We start from the raw sequence: 22,896 nt of genomic DNA, 5'->3' as shown, positions 1-22,896 counted from the left end.
TGATGAGGTGTTGATCTTTAGGATAGTAAATACCTCAGCAAAACAGTGGGTGTTCAGTAGAATGTTTGGAGGCAATCTTAACGTAAATAGCTCTTTGACTTGTCATTCTTTAAAATGATTTTTTCTTTGTAAGGCATCAAATGACCTTATAAACTTTGTGCTTCGTTGATCATATGATGAAGACGTTGTTTTGAAATGTGTGTCTCTTAAACTGTGTGTGGAAATTCAGTGTGTTACCTTAGAAAAGCTTAAATGAGGCTTTTGATGGGAAATTGGAAAATTTTGCACGTCCAGTATTGGCAGATCTCTCCATAAAAATCTATGTAGTAGTGCAGCTTCCAGTGGAACAGTATCTTGCTTTGTAATAATCAAACTCAGTTTATCTAACACTGTTGAAACAGGAATGTTAAGAGAAATTTTGAGGGGTTTGAATACAATTTAAATACTTTGTCTGGTGAAATATTTGAGTTGAATGCCTGCAAATTACACAAGAATGCTTAGCTTCAGAAGTCAGTAATTTGTAAGCATTTTGAAACTCAAACATAACTTTTAGCTTTTCTTACAGTGGATAAACATGGTATAATTAAATTGTATTTACTGTGTTTCTTGGTTGTTTATTTTTTCCTTCCAACAGGAAGTGAAGTGTTTTCCTGGGGACAAAACAAATATGGCCAGCTGGGCTTAGGTTACGAGTATAAAAAACAAACCTCACCACATATGATTAAATCTCTGCTGGGAATCCCTTTTGCACAGATTGCAGCAGGAGGAGCTCATAGTTTTGTACTAACTCTTTCTGGAGCCATTTTTGGATGGGGACGCAACAAATTTGGGCAGCTGGGTCTAAATGATGATAATGGTAGGTAAACATTGCTGCAGTAAAATTCCATGCTGGAGGGTTTGGGTTGTGAATGCAGGGACAGCAATACAAGAAAACAAGCAGACAGGACAAACCATTGTTGAATGTTGTCAGAGAGTGCTGGTGTCACGTGGGATTCCTGAAGAAGACACAAAGGTGTCTTCTTTCCTCAGTTTTGTAGTGAGAATTCTGACAGTGTTGTGTTGAAATTCTGAACAGTTTAGTAATGAATAATCTATAGATGGTTTCATGAGTTCAGATTTTCTCACCGGTTCCTTGTTGTCAACACTGTTTAAAATAAGAAAAGTGTGTTGTAAAGAAAATGCACATCTGAATTAATGCCTTAATTCTGGTCACACTCATATAATAAGAAGATCTCACATGAGACTTCAGTTGCTTCTCCATATTCTTTGGAATGTGTAGAACCCCAGTTTTTTATGTAGCATCACTTCTCAATAAAATCCCTTTTTTGTGTGCTGGTACAGTTTCTTGCAGACATGTTAGCACACCTAACAGATTTGAAGACATTAGCATTAAAAAGTTGCCTTTGTTCAGGTGGATGACAAAGTTGATTTGTTCTGATGATGGAAGGAAGTTGTGCTTCCTGATCCTTGGGTGCTCGGGTCTGTTATACATTTATTAATATCAAGCTGTGTGTGTGTGAACACACGTTCCAAAGAATACCTACTGACACTGACTTACAGGGACACTTTAAAAACATGGGCTCCAAAGTGTTTCAGTGCAGTAGCCCCTGTTTTTGCTGCAGTAACACTTCATCTCCAAGATCTGAAACTCGGTCACAGTGATTTGCATTGTGTGCCAACAATTTCAGAGTGCTTGTTTGACTAGAACAAAATTAGAATAAATGAGCAAAACTGTTTGGGTTTTGGTTTTTACTTCAAAAATAGGTGACCTACTGCTTTATTAAACTGTTCAGACAGGTATGTTCCTACACTGCTAAAGTCACTGAGAAGTCAGAAGGTTGTTCATATATGTTGTGGAGAAGATCATACTGCTGCCCTTACGAAGGTACAATACTTAAAGATATGTTTCTGCTTCAGTTTTTTTAATGTTTCCAGGAAAAGGTGCTGTCTGAATAGGAAATAATAAACTAAATTCTGAATAAATGGCTTCTAAGTTTATTGGATAAAGTTGAGGAAACAGTCGTTAAATATTTGAAAAAAATCCCCAATACAGGAAATTTTTCAGCAGTCTTTTTGTCAGAGTTGGTGAAATTGAGCATACAAAATATAGCATTTTTGATAGGAAACTCTATGTTGCATTATTAAAATTATGCAGGTATTGAATTTACTTTAGTGTATCCTAAAGGGAGGAGCTCTTTTCTGACTGTAATGTCTCTGGCATTGCTGTGTTCATGATCAGACCAAATCACTCACCAAGTAGGATCATGGAGAAAACAGACTCCTCCTTGGGGAAGTTCATTTATTGCCAGTCATAAGTGAGAGTACAGTTAATGAGGAATTACATATTGCAGGTATTATTGTGTGAGGTTCTGTGAAAAATGGGTCACTTATTTCAAAATGGATTTGGGAAAAAAAGAACGTGTTCTGTGTCAGTGCAGTGTGTTTGTACAGAGACGTAGGAATTAAAATTAATTATTGATGATTAAAATAGAGAGGTGATATATGTCAAATTGCCTGATGCAGAACTGTTGGCTAAATGCAGTATTTGAAGCCTTCCTTTTAAACTTTTAAACTTATTTGGAAATATTTGGCAGCAGCATAGAATATATAATGCTGCTGCTCATTCTTACAGTCATTTTAGTGATGAATATTTTATTTCAAGCATCAAGTTATGGTAAGTGCCTTTATTTTGTAGTGGGTAAAACGATACATACATGTCTTAAATGATTTACTCTTGGACTTTTTGGGTTTAATAGTTGAATTAGACTTGAGTATTTAAATCTTTATGTGTTAATGTTTAGGCATTTCCTGCTTGCCACTCTCAGTAAAAAGTAACAATTTATAAACAGAATATTTTGAGCTTACCACTGAGAGGAGTAGAAAACAATTTTGCCTGTTCAAGATTTGGAAAAGTGACTAAATAGCCAGTTCATGTCCAAATCTCTTGAGTTCAGAGTGTTGTTATAGAAGGCATTAGGATTTTGGAAGTAATTATTTTTAATGTTTTATTTCTGGAGGGGGAAAAAAAACACCTGTGTTTATTTACTTTGGGTAAATGTATGGCTTTTTAAAACATGTTAGTTTGAATTTTTATACTGCAGCAAGTTAAAACTTGTCAACTTCCTTATCCTGAAATTTATATTGACGTTGAGCTTTGGGAAATACAGAATGTAAAGCAAGCAGCAGTCTGTAACTTGCATTCTAAATGCTTATTTTCCTTTTTCATGTATAGAAGTTAACTTCAAACTTGCTTTAAAGCTGGTGGACTCAGTGGATAACTCTGTTGTCCTTTGCATGAGAGGCCTTGCAGAACCAGGGGTTTTGATGCACCTGCTGTAGACAGCACTGTGTATATTTGTGAGCATTGTGCAAGTCCTTCTGAGCTGCAGAAAACCCTGTCACTGTTTGTTATCCTGACTCAGTGACGGAGCCTGATTTGCTCAGCAGATGTGATGATTTCCAGCTGAGGTCCAGGCTGATGCAGAGTAGAATTGAAAGAAACAGCTTTTCATTTTCAAATGCTTTGAAACTGTAAAGTTTCAAAGTTGTTGTGAGGTAAGTTGCATGATTACTTGCCTTACAACACTGTTGAAATATTCTGATTTCTTATGCTTTAAAATAAGGAGGCTGTTTCAGTCAGGCTCTGCATCATCTGCCTGAGGAGAGCAGCTTCCTGCTTGCTAATTGCATTAGAATTTGTATTCAGAGTTTCAAAGCCAAAGTAGGAGTGAGAGTTTATATACTGTTGTAGTTTATCAAGAAAATTGGAAAAGAGGAAAGAAAAACGAGGATTAGTGTCTGTGAATGACACAGGTTGATGGCAGGACTGTTGTACAGTGATATGGAAATGACACGAGCGTGATGTAACATGAATAAGGTAATACTTCATAGCTGTGCCACATTTTCATAACTCCAGTTAACTTATGACCCTTTTGTGTCTCAGGGCCCTCTTATGCATATGTGTTTTCTGTCCTTTCCCTACAGTCACAAAATCATCAGACAAGGAGATTTATTATTAAATCCATAATTTCTGTTAAGTTTCTTGTTGTGAGATGTCCTATAATTTTAATGCAAATAATTTCTTTGTTTAGGAAGGTGGGGTTTTTACATTTGGAGCTGGAGGCTATGGTCAGTTGGGTCATAACTCTACCAGCCATGAGATAAACCCAAGGAAAGTTTTTGAACTTATGGGAAGTGTTGTCACACAGATCACTTGTGGCAGGTAAGGCCTATTCTGTGCTAGCACTGTGAATCTTAAGGGTAACTTGGTTTGTGTGAAACTTCATATCTATTGCAATATGATGGGGTTTTCCTTACCCTTCACAGTTAGGGAGAACAAGCTGATCCCTAACAAAAGGTATTTAAAGATGTTACTGGGATTTTAAAAGCATTCAGTAGAAGAACTAAAGGAAGTTATGTGTTTGAGAGGCTCTGATTCTCTGAACTGAAAGTGTGAGCAATAGTGTGAAGTGTGAAGGTGTTTGTTGCTGTCACTTCATCTTTTCCTATTAAAGAACAAATGTGTTTGGGAAGGTACATGAGCAGCACTGAGAATAAGTGTAAAATTTGAAAACATAACCTGTTTTATGAAGTACCTGTAATACTGTATGGCAGTTCAGTTCCTCATGGGTTTTTTATTCTTTATATTACAGTAGCACCCAAGAAATGGAAAAAATTCCCAGCACACATGAAAATACAAAGAATTGCACTCTAAGAAAAAAAAATGAGGGAAGCAGCATAAGTTTTTTAAGACAGGGGCTCACCATTATTTGGGTTAAAGAATATATAAATGTAAAGGTTTAGTTGACATCGTGTGCATTCACTCCCTTTCCACAGTTTACAGAAATTCAATGCTGGTTCTTCTCAGGCTTGTGATTGGAGAGAGGACATCTGGAGTTGAGAAGGATGGGAGGTGAAAGGGGATGGAGGCAGTCTGGTAGAAACTGGATATTTCTGAATGTCTAGAGATGTGCTCTAAAGGTCAGATGGGGGCTAAGCACTGGCATTTCCATTCCATGAACTCTTCCATGGCAATGGGATATTGCCTGTTGGAGTACATGCCAGTGTATTGCCAGGAGAGAAGTGGAGCATTGGATGTGACAGGACCTTTACCAGAGTGTTTAACAGAGTTCTTAGAGTGGCCTGCACAAAGCACATTATAATGCTTGGGGTTTTGTTGCTGACTTCTGTTTGCCCTAGGCAGCACACGACTGCCTTCGTTCCTTCCTCTGGAAGAATTTATTCTTTTGGACTCGGAGGAAATGGGCAGTTAGGGACAGGAACAACCAGTAACAGGAAAAGTCCCTTCACAGTGAAAGGAAACTGGATTCCCTACAGTACTCAGTGTCCCATGACCACAGGTAAGCAACACTTCTTGGTTTCCTGTTTCTTCATAGTGTCTTAAAATTGTTGAGATTTAAACTAAGTATGGGCTATCACCACTTTTTTCCAAGCAGTTTGTTTCCACTGTGTTCCTTACAGTCCACTCCTGCTGTAGGAAATACATGCTTACTTCTGTTGGGTTAGGTCCTCTGGTAGCACTACAGCTAAAACTTAACCTCAGGTAAAGATGGTCTCAACTATTGTATTGCAAAGATATGCTTCAGTGAGGTTCTGCAACAAAGGAACCTTTTTCTAACCAAGTGTTGATTGCAGTGTCTTAATTATTTTTCAATTTCACATTTTCACAGTGCCCTGTTTTTTATTGCTATTGCAGAAAGTGAGGAGTGTTACTGTGTCAAGAGAATTTTCTCTGGTGGGGACCAAAGTTTTGCACACTACTTTTGTCCTCAGGTAACAAATTAAATATACTTTGGTTCCAAAGCTTGTCAAAGTTGAATTTTAGTTTTTCTTGTGCATTTTAAAAGATTTTGAAGGTGACCATATTGTAAAGTTTGTTGGAGCAGTGTGGAAGCAAAAGGTCCTAAGGGAATGTAGCAATTGGAGGACTTGGATCCAGTTAGTGAGTGTTAGAGCTGTCAGGAAGCTCTTGAGACTGTCTGGCATAACCTTTTTTCTTGATGGATGAATGCACTTCTTTTCATGTCATAAAGGAAAAACCGATGAAATATTTGAGCTCTTTACTCCTGCCCAGTCCTCCTCAGTAACTCCTGACTGCAGCTATTCTGTCTTCTACTCTGTAGCCATTTTAACTTACCACAACATTTCCACAAAGGAAACAAATGAAGCTTTTTGCTAAAAATTGCAGGTGGTTTGTTACATGATAGTTTTATGCTAATCTTAAAAACTCGGGTATTAAAAGAACAAGAATTAATTAGTTTAAATTCTAGTATTTTAAAAGGGAAAAAAATGTCTAGAAGGACTTTACAGTAAAAATGGCAGTGTGGAAGTGTGATGGAAAGGAAATGCTATTGGAGGATGAGTTGGGAGGAAAAAACAAGATGAAGTTACGTGGGACTGTTTCCAATACAGCTCAGCAGATATTAGATCACAGGGATTAATGAAGCATCAAGAGTTGAGTGTGTAGGGTGAAAACTAATTTGGACAGAAGGGAAAATGTATTTTAGTGGGGAAGTCAGACTTGCAACAGCCCCTTGTGCTCAGAGCCTGTTCTGGTTGTACAGAAACAGCAGTTTTTCTAGGATTGTTTGGTTGGGTTTTTTTCTTAATTCTGATTGAGTTTTAACTATTACTGTATTTGAGAGAAACTTGTCTAGCAGGTGTAGACTGGAAAAATTACTTACAGTATAGGCTTGAAACTTCTCTATTATAACTCCCTCAAAAACTTCCTTGTGTGCAGTTTTCGTAATTACTGGAGTAGTTTCTGACTGACTAATTGAGATGAACTGGAGACTGTGAATGCAGGCATTGTGGCTTGTTCTGTACGAAAAGTATTAGCAATAGATGATCTTTGATGCTGAAAAAGTATCCCTCCTAGTACTCTTTAGTTTGGTAATTTGTACTGAATTCTTTCCAAGTTACGTTGAGCACTGTACCCCTGGGACTTGTGTGGCCTTGCCAGTTGAGGGGGCACAGCCAAAATCTGTTTGTTTTCCCAAGTCAGTGTTTGGGCAGCTCAGTTCCCTGAGTTGTGTCATTGTGAGTTAAGTGACACTTTGGCTGGACACAAGGGAAATGGCAAGAGGCTTCCTCATCCTGATGCTGTAGGATGGGATCAGAAGTGCTAATTTTTGGCAGCAGATAGTTGTCATACTAAGTCAGCTGTGTCGTACTCAGCAGTCATACTCAGACTGCACCATCAGGAGGAATATTTCCTTTTACTAGCTTAATCTTATTTTTTGTGCTATTTACCATCTCTTTTTGAACCAATGCTCCTACTCAAAACAATGATCTTGGTTCTCCTCTTTACAATTAGAAGTCTTAACGGAGTTCATTTTACATGAGCAGCACTTCAAGATGCAGCTCGTCTGATGATGCAGTGCACATTCAGAGAAACATGAGTCATTCTCAGGGGAACCTGATGGAAGTGGGGTAGAAGAACAGCTGTCTGAAAAATTGAATGGCTCCTTTTCTGTGTGCTCACAGCTGGGCTGGGAGCTGAGTGGCTCAGTGGCTGGAGAGGAGATGCTTGCTGCTCATGTCTGAAGCTTGTTCAGTGCTCCCTGTATAGGAGAGTACTGTATGGTTAAGGAGTTTGCTGTTCAGTAAGCTGTGCTGGGAATTAGCACACCACTGCTTTCACAATGAATGCAGAAGGGCTTGAATACAGTAAATTTTTCCTTGGGTGTATCTCACAGTAATAGTCTGGGTAGGCAAATTGTCACTCAGTGGAGAAAGGAGCTGCTGGACCACAAGGCTGATTTTTCTGGAAATCAATTTTGTATGCCTGATTCTTTATGCTTTCTCTTAACATTTATTTAGAATATGGTGCCACCAGATGATTTTAGGTACCCTGACCTTTTGAAGCAGATCTGGACTGTGAATGAAACGTTTATTCAAAAATTGCTGACTTTCCCATCTGGAAGACTTCCTGTAGAAATAGCTAAGTAAGTGATGTTGAGGAAAGAAGTTGTCTTTCATAATTTTACTTATGAACTGAGTATTAATAGGGCTTTGGGCATACATAGACAAGGCTGTTTTTAGTTACTGATTTTATGATGTGCAGAGCTTTTGCTGTGCTTTCATTGTTGTGCTTGTTGAGTAGTTTAAATCCTTTAGACTGTGTCTCTCTGTACCAGTTTAGATGACTATGCAAGATTAAATTATCTAATTGCTCACTGAAAAATAGCAGTACATGTAAAGGAATATGAAAACAACATCTCAGTTTATTGCTTCTACTTTAATAAAAGAGGATACAAAGCAATTAAATTGCAATACTTGCTATGATTTAGCTGTCTTAAGCATTTTCTTGAATGGAAGGTTTTATCTTGTATTGTTTAGTCCCATTCAAGTCAGAGTCCCATCCTTTATACAATGTAATTTATTAGGGATTACAGTTTTCTTAGCAAATGCTAATTTGTAAGAGGCAAACAAAATGTAACATTCCTGTGAACAATTTCAGTGAAATCGATGGAACATTCTCCTCAGCTGGGTGCCTGAATGGGAGCTTTTTGGCTTTGAGGTAAGTGCTCCTGGTTTTAAACAAGTATTGCTGTGGTCAGCATTAGAGGTGGCAGCTGTCTCAGTGTCTCTTGTTTGAGAGGGAATGCCTTCCTGGGGGCTGCACTGAACCCACAGGTTAAACTTCCAGCTCCTTTACTGCCAAGTGTTGTCTTACAGTTAGAGAAGACTTTTTTCCAGTTGCTTCTAAAGTCATACAAGCAATGGAAGTCTGAGACATTTTCATTCCTTAGTTAGTAGGTCTAAAATTCAAGGGGGGGGAATCTTGAGTTGTTGAGAACACAGAATTCAGTCTTTCTGTATTTTTTTTCTTTGTGCAGCAATGATGATCATTACAAAACCAGCACTAGATTCTCAGGGGTTGACATGAATGCTGCTAGACTACTATTTCACAAACTCATACAACCTGAGCATGCTCACATATCTCAACAGGTTTGTGCTGCATATTTTCCTTATGTTTGGGACTCTCTTTCTACATTACAAGTCTCCAGCAATACTACTCTTGTGCTTGCTCCAACCCTTTAAATATATTTATTTACTCAATAATATATCAACTGCAAATGTGTAAAAATGTATTGTGTTCTAACAATTAAGTTACACATTGGCATGCTCTATTTTAATATTTACCGTACTGTCTTGTCTCTAAATGTATAATAGTCTTAATTTATAACTCTTAATTATTGTTTTCTAGATCAGTTTTTATATAGGTGAGCATTTGTTTGAATTCTCAACTGCATCAAAATAAACAGAATTTTGTGATGTGCTGTAGGTGGCAGCTAGTTTGGAAAAGAACCTTATTCCCAAATTGACCAGCTCCTTACCAGATGTTGAAGCTTTGAGGCTGTATCTCACTCTACCAGAGTGCCCACTGATGAGTGATGAAAACAATTTCACAACATTAGCTATTCCTTTTGGAGCAGCTATTCTGAACCTAGAAAAAGCTCCTTTGAAAGTTCTTGGTAAGAAACTGAATTTCTACTGTTGAAACTAAGGATCTCTAGATGAAAGTATAAAGAAGTTCCATCAATAAAGACTTGGTCGTGGCAACACCTGCTGTGTATTTACAGTTCAGTAGAATTCCCCAGTGAGAAAGTTAAGGCTTAACACTGCTTGGTGTAAGAAAACACTTATTCTGTTGCTTCTGGGTGAGTTAACAGGCCATCCCTATGAATGCATGTGGTATTTTAAGTTCTGGAGGGATTCCATTTGGGAGGAGTTAAACTGTGCAGTTCCATGTATTTGCTATGTGTCTTTGCCCTTTAAAGTGACAGTGATGTGGTCAGACAGCCAGCAGGCTCTGAGCAGCTCGCTGAAGTGTTGCAGAGCAGATGTTCAGTTGGCTTGGTTCTGCCTTCAGCACCTGTTCTGTTGCTTCTGAGCAGTTCATCTTCTCTCACTGATGCTAAGACATGGTCTTCAAATATGCAACTGAGAGTAGCTCTGTTTTTTGGCTCTACTTCCTTGCACCTTCTTGTTGTGACTCCTGTCAGCTGAAATTCAACTTAAAGAACCGAGATTTTAGAATATTTCCTTTTTAATTGATACCTTTTTGAGAGGGTCCTTTCTTCTTCCTCAGTTATTTTTTGCCTTGTAACCTGTCCCTTGTGCTTTTCAGTAGTTTTTGGTGAGAGTAAAGAGCTTGTCTGCTGTAAAGAAAAGCAAACTGATAATTTTTTTTAAAGGGCTGATGTGTAACAATGATGTGTTAAAACTTTTTTTTTTTGAGTAATTGATAATTATGCTTTCTAGCCAGACCTGTTTTTTTGTTAAAAGGATATCCTGGCATTGCAGTGGCAGTACAAAATTTGTGTTCACTGTGTGTTGACAGAAAATTGGTGGTCTCTACTTGAACCTCCACTGTTCCTCAAGATAGTGGAACTCTACAAGGATGTTGTAGTCCACCTTTTGAAGCTGTGCAAGATTGGCCTTCCGCCTTCTGATAGAAGAATACTTACTAATTTCCTGCACACAGCTTTCAGAGTTCTGGAAATACTGCACAGAGTATGTTTATGTCATTTTTAAGCAATTACTTCACTGTTTGTCAGCGTCTGTGTCCTGTGTAGTAGTTAAAAGTTAAGTTACTAAAGAGTTAAAATACTTAGCATTTCATCTACAGAAATACCTGTAGTTGTTCTGTCTGGACCTATGAACCATTGGGATTTGGATTTTGTTAGGATGCTTCTGGATTAAAATTATACTGTAGAGACAAGCCTTCGTATAAGGCTTGTATAAAGTTATTTTTCCATGTCTCTTTTTTTTTTTTTTTTTTAAAGCTTAATGCTTTTAAATGAAAACTGTCCCTCTTCTCACAGGTAATGGAGATAGTGTTCATACTGTAATTAAGAATAGAGTTATTGAATCATAGTTCTTAAACTTGTGCAAATCCAGGAGCAAGTATTTATTGCATTGTATAGTGTATATGTATATTTTCAATGTTCCTGTGAGATGATACAGTGTTTCAAAGTGGCAGCGTTGTTATGTGATACTGTGTGCACAGTTAATTTTATTTTTCTTTGAATCTTTGATGGGATTGTGAATAATCCACGTGTCCATTGTTTTTTGCTTTCTCGTAGGCACTGTTGTTTTTCTAGAATTTTTGTAGTAGCTGGGTATCTGTGGCTGATGTATCAAATGCTTGAAAAACATGGAAAATATCCCTCTGAAAGCTAATAAAAAAATAAATTGCACTTCTTTAGGTAAATGAAAGAGGACAAGTTATACAGTATGACAGATTTTACATTCATGAGATACAAGATTTGATAGATATCAGAAATGACTATGCCAACTGGTTCCAGCAGCAGGTGTTGGGAATGGTAAGTTGTGTTGGTTTTTATCTGGGGTTTTGTGGGGTTTTCCTCCCACGTTTTGTTTTTGTTTTATCCCTTTAGAGAGGTCTGTAGATTCTCTAAACATGGGCACTTCACAGTTCACTGGTGCTGAACAGACTCATGTCAGGTACGAGCTAAGGAAGAATTGTGAAGTAGCAGTGCTTCTTCTAGGGTGTCATTTTTAGGACTAACACTGCTCAACATTTGAATCTGTCAATTAAACAGTGATTTAGAATGCTGTCACTTGAGACTTGCCATGTCAGGAAAGTTAGGAGAGTAGTAATTCATGATAGGAAGATGTCCAGAATAATCTGCATTGCTGTATGAGAAAGCTGAAACTGTCTGGATAATGAAGGCAAGAAGTGTAGTAGGGAGTTGCAGGGGCAGACAACTGATGTATTCTGAGTATGGCAACAAGAACTGAGGTAATTAATTCCTGGATCTGTAAACAGAAGAGTAATAAATGGGAGTAAATTACTGACTGTACAAAAAATTAGGGAGTTGGATAGGTTTTTGCCACGGTTCTTTGACTTGAGTCAGGTTCTTCTGACTGTGCTTTTTCTACCAACCTAAATTTAAGTTTTTTGCAACAGCACCTGAAAGGTCCTGAACATGGGAGACCTACTTTTGCTGTGTTTTATGAATGCAAAGGAAGTGATGCTGTGTCCCAAAGAATTAAAATTGCAATGTAAAATAATAACAGTGGGGCCGCTGGGGAGCGTAGGGAAGCAGTGAGTCAGCACTGGCTGGGCTGACAAAATAACCAGTGTGTGAGGAGGCTGAGGTTGGCAGCTCAGAGGGGTGGTATTCTAAATGTCATGGAGAAGCCAGGGGTGAACACTGCAGGGCCTTGGAACTAGGGACAGGCTGTGTGTTTGGAACAGGAGGGTACGGAAGTGGTGGGATTTTAATAACCATTGCAACAGTTCTTTCAATGGCCATAAACACAAAGTGCAGATGTCATGATTGGAGAGGACAATACTGAGTGTGGGAAAATGAGAGCTGGAAAACTGCTTTGTAAAGTCTTAAGCTTCATTTGTTAACTAAATCAGAAGATTGAGCAGTACCTTTGAGTTACTGTCAATGTACAAGGTACGGCATTGTCCTGTAATCATTTGTGCAGTTTCAGGTTGAGCAGAAAACCTTACTTATTATAGGACTGAAAGAAATTCCGTGGTCTTATGCAGATCTCCTTTGTACATAGTTTTGATGGTCTTTTCCTGCCTGCATATCCACCAGTTTCTTGTGTTCCTCCTCTTAAAACTATAAGACACCCTACTTGCCTGTCGAGTCAGTAGAAATGAATCAAAATTTCTTTTGCCAGTGTAACTCTTACTGCCAATAACTTGTGGCAAAAGTGTTTATTCAGTTCCTTAACTGAAATATAGAAGAAAAGAGAATCTGGGAAGTGTACAGAGTATTCTCAGAAACTTGGAAGAAAAAACTTCCATTCTTTCAACAATAAGAAAAAATGAGTGGGGGAAAAATTGAAAGTACTAATAATGAACTATTGATTTGAATAGATGTTCTTGAGATACAGCTTAATAGGAGACATGAAAGACCATTTGAATTAGGAATAAATAATGGTAGATACAGGAGGAGTACAAAATTGAATAAATCTGCCTGTGATGAATGGGATGCTTAAATCTGATGTTAAATTTCAGGAGTCAGTTGCTTTTCTCATGTCATATCTTACAGACCCAAATGATTCTTGAGGCTTTATGGTATGGTAGTGGGATTCTTCTGTATTTTTTAATTTTTGCTCATAAAAATGTTCTGCATTTAATTTGACATGCTGCAGTCATTTGAGAATGAAAATACGTGGGTTAAAAACAGATGTCATTTATTAATGTGCAGAAGTAAACATTTAAAATGTTTGATTTTTTGCATCCAAGAAAATATTATACTTTAATGGTTCCTATTTTTTTAAAGACTGATAAACAGGGTGTTGAAAGACAAGCTTGTATTTGGTGGATGAATTAAAATGTTTATGGTTAATATTTATTTCTCAGTAAACCTTCTCTTGGGGGGGGAGCTGTAAACAAATATTCTTTAAATTCTACATCAGAGATTAATAATTAATGCAGACACTAATGCTGCTTTTTCATCTTAATTATTGCTACCTTTGTGCAAATGCTGTCATAGGATGTCAACCATGGATTAACTGAGGTAAGATTGGTTGCAATCTGGTTTCTTTGGCAGAGTGTAAGGAAATCAGAGATGTGAATGTCAGGGGTTGTCTGCTGTGTTCTGTTGGGAGTAAAGCTTTAAGTCAGCCATGGCTGTAACGTGAAAAGATCTTTGTGGGGCAAAAATACGTAATTCTCTGGATTGCAAATTTGGAGCAGCAGCTGGAAAAAAAGGGCTGCTTTTAGGTCCACTAGCTGCAATAAAAGTTCTGAAATTGAAATATGCTAAGTGAGAGTGTTGTTTGTATCTGTTTGGGTTTGATTGGGTTTTGTTGGTTTTTTGTTGTTTTTGTTTTTTTTTTTTTCTGAAGTAATAAACGATTGGAAATTTATTTAGTATTCCTAAGACACTTTGGTCTTGTACTGATAACGAGTGAAGTTTGAGTTCTCTTTCCAGTAAAACAGACGTATGAAGTGAGTCCTGTTGCAGTGGTTTTGTCAGCCACGATGGTGGCTTTGAAATCAGCAGTGCTATGACGTGGTTGTTTCCGTTCCAGTTAACAGATATTCCTGTTATAATTTGCACATACCCGTTTGTATTTGATGCCCAGGCAAAGACAACTCTCTTGCAAACAGATGCAATCATACAGATGCAGGTAAGAGTTAATGGTAGTTTTTAATGTTATTAATTTATTATTTTTTTCCTTAGTTGTGAGCCTTGAGGGGGCTCCTCTTGGAGGTTTTTTGTTTGTTTGGGCACTTTTGGTTGTGGTTTTTTTTAAACACTGTGTAACTCCATAAGAATGAAGGGTCTGGCTTTAATCTCAGGGTATGTTCATGATAGAAGGTTTTGTGATCTCACTGAAATTAGATTATTTCATAGTTACATACATTTCCAAGGAACTTCTTTTCAGTAATGAGATGGCTTTTTAGTGTTAACAACCCATAGTACAGGTATAAAAAACCCGAACAAATAACAATAAAAAAACCCCCACAACCCCAACAAACAAAAAAAACCCCAAACACCACCCCCTACCAAAAAACAACTCCCCATCCCATATGAGCAGACTTTGAATGATGCCAGGCTCATTGATCCATGTCTGAAAATAAACAGAAAACTTAAGTCATACTCAAGTAATAGGCTCAAATAGGAAAATACAAGCTTGCTTTTGTAATTCATAATAAATGTAGTTTCATGTGCCTTTAAAAATGTATAGGCACAGTCAGTAGGAACATTTGATGGATTCATGGAAAGGTTCACACTGAATGTTTCTAATAAAAATATTGACTGGTATTAAAACACACAAACTTTCAAGAGTTCACCCTATTCGGGACGTTTGCAAGAACATTTTGTTTTGCAAACCATTTTAATGCAAAAATTATAATACAAACTAAATAAATTGCTTTTCATTCTGGGAATTAGCTTTTAACTGACGTTTTCATGTCAGATTTATATTAAACAGCTTAGTCTTCATTAGGTAAAATGTAGGATTTTTTTGCTTCCCTTTGGTATCCGAAGTATTTGGACTAGAATATCGAAAACTGTGTTCTAAGACTTCCCTGAGCATTAGCATTGATGAGACCAATGGGTAAAGGAAAAACATTTCCTGAAACTAAATATTTCCTGAGACAAAAGAAATACAAAGAAAACTTGGGCAAATTCAGTAGCTCTTGTAATACCTATTCCCATTCATGTCTTCTGCACTTTTAAAGGCAAGACTGATGGAAAATTAATATTGAGAGGTATCTTTTATTGCCTCCTGACACTTTGACTTTGTTTTTTTCCAGATGGCTGTTGATCAGGCTCACAGGCAGAATTTGTCTTCTCTCTTTCTGCCAGTATTTGAATCTGTCAATCCATGCCTGATACTCATGGTGCGGAGAGACAATATTGTAGGAGATGCTGTGGAGGTCCTGAGGAAAACAAAGAATGTAGACTACAAGAAGCCACTCAAGGTATTAAAAGTACCTCAAAGTGTCTTTCACTGCAAATAATTGAGAATTATTTTGGGGCAAACCTTGTTGTACAGTCTATTTGCAATTCAGTGCTGACTGAGTTGTGTCTTTCAGGTTATTTTTGTAGGGGAAGAAGCTGTTGATGCTGGAGGTGTTCGCAAAGAGTTTTTCTTGCTCATCATGAGGGAGTTGCTAGATCCCAAGTACGGAATGTTCAGGTATTATGAAGAGTCCAGGCTGATCTGGTTCTCTGACAAGGTAGGGTGTGATCTGTGTTCAGTAATTTTATTTTAACTTACAATATCTATATTAATAATACATGAACGTGGTAGTTTGTGGTAGTTCTGTTTCAAGAGGGGAAGCTGAAGCAAATATTCTCATAAAATGGTTATTGTTGTCATTGTTAGATAAAACCTTCCCCTTCTGTTTTCCCCATTCCTTGCTTACTCCTTACCAGCCAGCCCCAGCCCAGACATATTAGGGAGAAGTACCAGCCAGAACAAACTGATTCCAAGAGCAGAGTCAGTCAATCAGGGTGGCAGAGAAAAAATTCCCAAAGTGGCCTGTTGAACAGGTCCTCCTGTGTTCAGTCCCATTTATGAGTGATAGGTGGACACCTAGTTGTACTTTCAAAAGGTTTGATCACTGACTTTTTAGTCCTCCTTCATAGAAAAGCACTGACTAGGGTGGCTGTATCCCAGATGGTGACATTTCCAGTTTTGTTTTAAGCCTTGGCTATTAACTCCAAGGAGGTCAAGAGGGAGCTCCTCCCTCTTCTTCCCAGTGATAATTTTTTTAAAAATTGGCATATCTTTAAGCACTGAACAGTGCAATAGGAAGTCACTGACAAAGCCAGAATCTTAATGCAGTGTTTGAGCAGTATGTGTCACCTGTAACACAGAATATGTTGTAGCTACCCCCCTTTTTTTTTTCTGAGTAGAAAGGATTCTGTTTCCTTGGATTTCCTTCTCAGCTGGTTAAACTTTATCCTCTTCTCATTGGTACTTAGGGATACCTACATATTTAAAGAAAATAGAAATGAACCTCAGATTATACTGCACTGTACACTTTTTCCTGGACTCTGCAAGATTAAAGTAACTTCTTTATTTTAAACCATGTTGTCTGTTTTCTGTTCTTAGACCTTTGAAGACAGTGACTTGTTTCATTTGATTGGTGTTGTCTGTGGGCTAGCAATATATAATTTTACTATTGTAGACCTTCATTTTCCTCTGGCTTTGTACAAAAAGCTATTGAATAAGAAACCATCCCTGGATGACTTAAAAGAATTGATGCCAGATGTTGGCAGGTAAGCAAGAAAAAAAATGGATGCTAGTAGAAATTAATTTTGAAGTCAACATTTGCCTTTAAGAATACAACAGGATGTTTTTTTCTTGTTTCCACACTAACTGGATAAACAGCTCAGAGTAACTTGCAGCCATCATGTCATTTGGGCAAGGAGACACAGTGTTGTGAAACACCTGCTTCTAAGTGCTTGATGTTAGTGTTTGTGCCTTTTACTGTTCTACAAGAAATTCAGGGGAAAAATATTCAAACCCCTTAAGTTTTAGTCATTAATTTTATAAGGCTAAGTGTGAACACAGTTTTAGTTCCAAATGGCTTAAGTTGATCGAGAAAATATTTTTGCTTAGGAACAAATATGTGTTAAATATTTGCCTTTGACTAGGGATTTGAGCAGGTTCAAGTGAGTGGAAAAGGGTGTTTGAATTTGCCACAGTGTATTGTAATGCTGAAGTTTTCATAGATTCAAGGAGAAATCAAAGATGTCAATGGAAGAGCCAGTCAATGGTTATTATGTACTTACTACCTCTAGTTTGGGAATCCCTTAACTGATGTCTAAGATAGGAATCAAAAGGAAATAACACTACAAGTAATAGTAAAACGAATGCTTGAGATTTCCCAGCACTGCACAAGGTGCAAGTCAATGAGCTAATAAATGAAATCACAGTAGAAAGATATTTTCAAAACTTGAATTATCAAAGCATAAAGAACACTTCAGGAAAATACCTTCTTCTTTCTTTCCTCTGGTACGAATACTTTGTACCTTATTTTTCAGGGGAATGCAACAGCTATTGGACTATCCAGAGGATGACATAGAAGAAGCATTTTGTCTTAATTTTACTGTAAGTTTTATATGGTGTTTGAAGTATGTCTTATCAAGCTCATACCTTCTGTTATAATTGCCTCTGATGGAGCGTTTGAGCAAAAGCATCAGCTGCTGATTCCTACGAGTTAGTTCTGTGTCTGCCATTCATGTTGCTGTTAGCTAAGTGGTGGGAAGAAGTACTTTATGCAGTAAATAAGATTTATACTATCTTTATTTCAAATAGATCACTGTGGAAAATTTTGGTACAACAGAAATTAAGGAGCTTGTTCCTAAAGGTGCTGACATTCCTGTAGTGAAACAAAATAGGTGAGTTCTGTGGGTCGTGGGGTTGGTTTGGTGTTACTGTCTGCCTTGGGAATGTAACTGGGCTATAAATACCCTTTGCTAAGCTCTTGCACTACTGTTGGAGGGCAAAACTACTTGGGGTATTTTCCCAAGCTGTTCTCCTGTGTATTATTAAAACAGCTGTTGTCTTGTGTTGACACGGGCACAGGCTTCCCAGAGAAGCTGTGGCTGCCCCATCCCTGGAAGTGTCCAAGGCCAGGTTGGACAGGGCTTGGAGCAACCTGGGATAGTGGAAAGTGTCCCTGTTCATTGACCAGGGTTGGACTAGATCTTCAGAGGTCCCCTCCAAGTCAAACCAAAACCATTTTATAAGATTAAAAATGTTTATGGTTCTGCAGGAGGTTATATATCATTGAAATTCAGTGAGTAATAACAAGAACTTTGACCTAAGTGTCATTATGTGGCAGCTATTCATATATGAATATTATTTCAGTGAAGTCTTCCCTTTGTAGAGCAAGATAACATTAGATAAACTAATCTGGTGTTACTGTCAGAAGAATATGTGGCAGGTGGGTTTTTTCCTTGGTTGATGACTCTGTAACTTTGATTTATAAAAGCAGCTTCTCCCACCCTTTGTTCCCTTTCTGCTCCTGGAGAATAGGCAGAATATATCTGGTGGTGCTTTTGTCTCTTTTTGCAGAATACTACCATTTCCTCTCTGTCAATTCCTGTCATGTGTTCCAGTCTGTTCTTTAATCTTCATGAATTCTCTGTGCTTGTACTTTTCCCAGATTAAAGGGAGGATGGCATGGAAAGAGCATACTTTATGATAACTGCATGCACATGTAAAACATGATAGCTTTGCAGTTCTCTAGTATAGGTTTGATGTTCTGTCACAAAGTGACAGTAAAATTGGAGTTGAATTATGAGAAAAGTTTCCAGGTGCCCATGGAATGCCTGCTGGACTTTGTCATCACACATTGTCTTGCAACAGTGAAGAATTCCTCTTTCTCAAGATCTAAATTTTCCATGATGCTTTCATTGATTTTAATAATTATTAACATAGAATATACACTCTGCCACTGTAGAAACTAACAGTGTTCACTGGGCTTGATTAAAAAAAAACCCCATAATGTTGAATTATCACATCAAGGAATTTTAGTTCTCCCCTAAATGCTGCAGAAGATGTTTCCAGCAAGATGGGAGAACTCCTCGTACCAAAGCACAGATAACAGGCCATCTGTTTTCTGTGTCCTGGCTCCTTGGCACTGATCTTTCTGCTGGATAAGACTCAAATGTCCATTTGAAGTTGATTAACATTTTTAGTGCTAATACGGTAATCTTTTTAATTAAGAAAAATACAGAGTTTAATTAAGAAAAATGAGTGTAACCAGTCGGTTTCAGGGCACTGCATGGAATTGAGGCCTCTCAGCTTGTTGCCACGGGGTCCAGTTCACTGCAGTGCATACAGATAATGTTAACAGTGTTTGAAATAAATCACACTGAATGATACTGCTTTTCTGGGGCACATTAGGGACCCTGCCCTGGGGGGTGTCGTGGGCAAATACATTTATGCCCCATTTTGTCTTCACTGTGGTGAAGACAAAGCAGAGAGTGCAATATATTAGGCTCTTTTTTTGCTTCATTTTCTATACTGTGTTTATACAGAAATGGCTGCCTCTTTATTTTCTCACATAATTCTTCTTCATACAGGCAAGATTTTGTAGATGCATATGTGGATTACATCTTCAATAGATCTGTGGCTTCCTTGTACAGTGCATTCCATGAAGGCTTCCACAAAGTATGTGGAGGCAAAGTTCTCCAGCTCTTCCAGCCCAGCGAGTTGCAGGCAATGGTGATTGGGAACACAAACTATGACTGGAAAGAACTGGAAAAGGTAAGAACCATACTTAGCTGTTGGTTTCATGCAGTTTTAATTTCAGGGTGCAAAAGTGTCCTTTTGAGCTCTGTTTTAATTAACCTGACTTCTGATCTTTATTGGATTGACTGACATCTTAAAACATCAGTGAATTAAGACCCTAAAATATTATTTACCTACCTTTAGCTTTAAAAAAAAAAAAGGCCTTAAGCTTTTCCATCTAATTTCTGAAGGAAATCAGAAGAGAGAGGAAGAAAAATCCACAGAACCCAAAGGCAGCTGTGTACAATGTATTGTGTTAGAAAGGGGAAGGTGAACAGAATACACAGAGTTACTGAAAGTAAATATTCTTGATTGCCAGAACTCAGTGAGACCTTGTTTCTATTGGCATTGAAAATGCTTTGTAGTACAGGCATCTGTCTATATAGGTGAAGTCAGACTGAACAGCTGAAGAAAATAGACTGAGGAAAGTAGTAATCCCTCACTTGCTGTATTTGTTTACACAAACTGCATTCGTTCTACTTCAGTGTCATGTTATCCTGTGAGTGAACAATAACCCCATTTCCTGCTCATTTCAGAATACAGAATACAAAGGAGAATACTGGGCAGACCATCCTACAATTAAAATTTTCTGGGAGGTTTTTCATGAGTTGTCTCTGGAGAAGAAGAAACAGTTTTTGTGTAAGTATTTGAAATGACTTCACAGAAGTTCCTGGCTGACCAGGGTTGCTGGGGTTTCAGGCTCTTGCTGTAAGAGGGCAGACTTGTCTGTAAGGGTGTGATTATCTTTATTTGGAAGAAAAAAATCATAGTGAAAGAAATTCATTATGAGCTTGTCTCCAGTTTTGCTGGGGTTGTCCTGGGTAATTCTGGGTGATGAGTAGTTACAGATCACAACAGCTCAGAGCAGCATTAAAAAAAAAAAGAAAACCCAATCCTCCCAAAACACAGTAACCTAAACCACTGCTGTCATTTATCTGATGGCTAGGATTTTTTCTTCCTGTGTTTTGACATAAAGTTCACATCCTCTAGGTTTTTAATTGCACATAGATGGAATTTTGGAGTTGTAACTGATTGGAAATATGTGAAGGTACTTATATGGACAAAAATGTACAGACAACAAAGCAATCAAAGCTTCCTGTAAATGAGGTTTTGTTGAGAATAGATCATAGATTAGTTTCCAATTCAGATGAATTGCTTATTGAACAAACTAATTCTGTGTGTTTACAAGATACTTGCAAGTGCTCAGCAAAGGTACAGCCAATGGATTTTGAATTAAAAAGTTCTGTTGCATGAAAAACTTTATAGTATTTCTCTCCCTGTCTTTTTTTTAAGGACTATTTGGCTTCATGTGCTAACATGAAATGCTTTCCTTTATGTGTTAGTTGTTGTGTTACAGTTGTGAGTTTGTATCTGTAAGGCAGAGACCAGGTTAAGGCATTATTCCCTGTTTTTCAAACTCAACAGAACTTTAATGTGAAAAGCCAACCATTGCTGGAATTATTAGAAAGGCCAACAATGATTAGAAGTGCATATGTGGCATATGTAATGTTAGTCTTAAACTGATCACAAGACTTTGTTTTTTCTTGGCAGTGTTTCTGACAGGCAGTGACCGTATCCCAATTCTTGGAATGAAGTGTCTTAAACTGGTCATCCAGCCAACGGGAGGAGGAGAAGATTATCTTCCGGTAGCTCACACTTGCTTTAATCTTCTTGATCTTCCAAAATACACAGATAAAGAAACCCTAAAATCTAAGTTGATCCAGGCTATAGATCACTATGAAGGTTTCAGTTTAGTATAAGTTCAGAGATGAGAGTTCTGTGTAATGTGGGATCATTAAGTTGTTGTGTCTTTCTTGTGATGGTAAATTCAGTGGATTAAATGATGCAGTTGATAATATAATGGATTATTTGCAGAAATGTTCAGTGGTACGGATATTCATGGGAGCCAAAAAAGCATTTCCAAAACTGAGGAACTGTCTTAATACATACCTTCTTGTACAAAGCCATGTGGATTTTGCCATCTTACAATAAAAATGAGAGTATTACGGGAGTCAAGTTTCACTAACATGAATTAACATTTCACCTTATGCAAACAATTTGGCGTGTGAGTGCATGAGAGACTTGCTTCGGTTTTTCAAATCACTTAGTAAGGACATTTAACTTTTTTTCCCTGATTAAATTCACTTGGTAACTTTTCATTTTGTAAATAATAAATTTTTGTGATAAAGTAGTTATGTTCCGATAGCAGTATGGTTTCTATTGCTTGTAATTGAATATGAGCTTCTTTTATGGCTTTTAACAAAAAAGAAAAAAAGGTGACTACTCTGATTTCTGAAGATATATATTTTTCTGGTTTGTTTTAAGAACCTTAATAACGGAAGTGATTGTTTAAGAGACATTCATCTTCACGATGTACAATCCATGAAGCAGTCACTTAGTGCCGATACAAAACCCAGCTGCATACAATGGCATCTTTAATATGTGGATGGACAAGCTGACTTAATACACTGTTTTATTTTTAAGGACTGATTCTGTAATTAAGTGGACACAATTATAAAAGAGGTTAATTTATCAGTTGCAACCTCTGCAGTCATGTGTCAAGAATACAGCTTAAAAGAAAAAGATGCACCAGCTGATTGTTGCTGTCAAGAGGTTAAACGTTTATTTTTAAATGCTGAAAGCGTAGTTTATGGTTTCTAATAGAATTTTCACTTTTTTCCAGATAAATGCATTTGAAATAACCTTTAACACCCCTCTCCCCTTTTCTTAAGATTTTATTTTTAGTATAATTGCCCTGAGACGATTGTGCTTAGCTGGACACTTTCGGATTTGACTTTTCCTTCTCTGGTTAAATTCCAGATTTTGTGGTGTTAATGCATATGTGACTTGCAGCTGTGAAACAAATATTTATTTTTTTTAGATTTTTAAATGCAGTGAAAAAATTCAAGCTATAATAAAAGACTTGAATGAAAGCCTTTGTTGGTTGATGTGTACAGATGCTTGCAGCCTGCATATGTCTTCGAGTGGAGGGCAACTTTTGCATGCATTACATTGAGAGTACAACTAGGATACCAAGATCTCACTTGAAAAGCAGGGAAATCCATTCATTGTAATAAATTATATAACATGCATTTCCTGGCAGTAGATGTA

General features: G+C 37.4%; 1 protein-coding gene across 3 annotated transcripts in view; it reads left to right on the top strand.

Annotated features, from left to right (window-relative positions):
* The window catches only part of HERC4 (HECT and RLD domain containing E3 ubiquitin protein ligase 4), a 30,153-nt gene extending 7,435 nt beyond the window's left edge, over window positions 1-22,718 (top strand). For 2 of the 3 annotated variants that reach the window (XM_018079929.2, XM_018079928.2), the window contains exons 6-26: window positions 635-856; window positions 1,794-1,885; window positions 4,092-4,222; window positions 5,200-5,360; window positions 5,717-5,793; window positions 7,843-7,967; window positions 8,483-8,542; window positions 8,862-8,973; window positions 9,311-9,500; window positions 10,370-10,542; window positions 11,238-11,354; window positions 13,515-13,538; window positions 14,056-14,154; window positions 15,287-15,454; window positions 15,569-15,712; window positions 16,594-16,760; window positions 17,529-17,595; window positions 17,803-17,885; window positions 19,578-19,761; window positions 20,322-20,424; window positions 21,337-22,718. In XM_018079929.2, the coding sequence (XP_017935418.1) occupies window positions 635-856; window positions 1,794-1,885; window positions 4,092-4,222; window positions 5,200-5,360; window positions 5,717-5,793; window positions 7,843-7,967; window positions 8,483-8,542; window positions 8,862-8,973; window positions 9,311-9,500; window positions 10,370-10,542; window positions 11,238-11,354; window positions 13,515-13,538; window positions 14,056-14,154; window positions 15,287-15,454; window positions 15,569-15,712; window positions 16,594-16,760; window positions 17,529-17,595; window positions 17,803-17,885; window positions 19,578-19,761; window positions 20,322-20,424; window positions 21,337-21,545 (2,708 nt within the window). In that variant the 3' untranslated portion in view covers window positions 21,546-22,718. The remainder of the gene's footprint in view (window positions 1-634; window positions 857-1,793; window positions 1,886-4,091; window positions 4,223-5,199; window positions 5,361-5,716; window positions 5,794-7,842; window positions 7,968-8,482; window positions 8,543-8,861; window positions 8,974-9,310; window positions 9,501-10,369; window positions 10,543-11,237; window positions 11,355-13,514; window positions 13,539-14,055; window positions 14,155-15,286; window positions 15,455-15,568; window positions 15,713-16,593; window positions 16,761-17,528; window positions 17,596-17,802; window positions 17,886-19,577; window positions 19,762-20,321; window positions 20,425-21,336) is intronic. The other variant, XM_018079930.2, reaches the window with a different exon arrangement.
* The last annotated feature ends 178 nt before the right edge of the window (window positions 22,719-22,896 follow it).

Source organism: Manacus vitellinus, unplaced genomic scaffold (assembly GCF_001715985.3).
Source record: "Manacus vitellinus isolate BGI_N305 unplaced genomic scaffold, ASM171598v3 scaffold_48_pilon, whole genome shotgun sequence".
In the NCBI taxonomy this organism is placed as follows: domain Eukaryota; kingdom Metazoa; phylum Chordata; class Aves; order Passeriformes; family Pipridae; genus Manacus; species Manacus vitellinus.
Note: the sequence above shows the minus strand (reverse complement) of the source record. Positions and strands in the feature narration are given on the sequence as shown.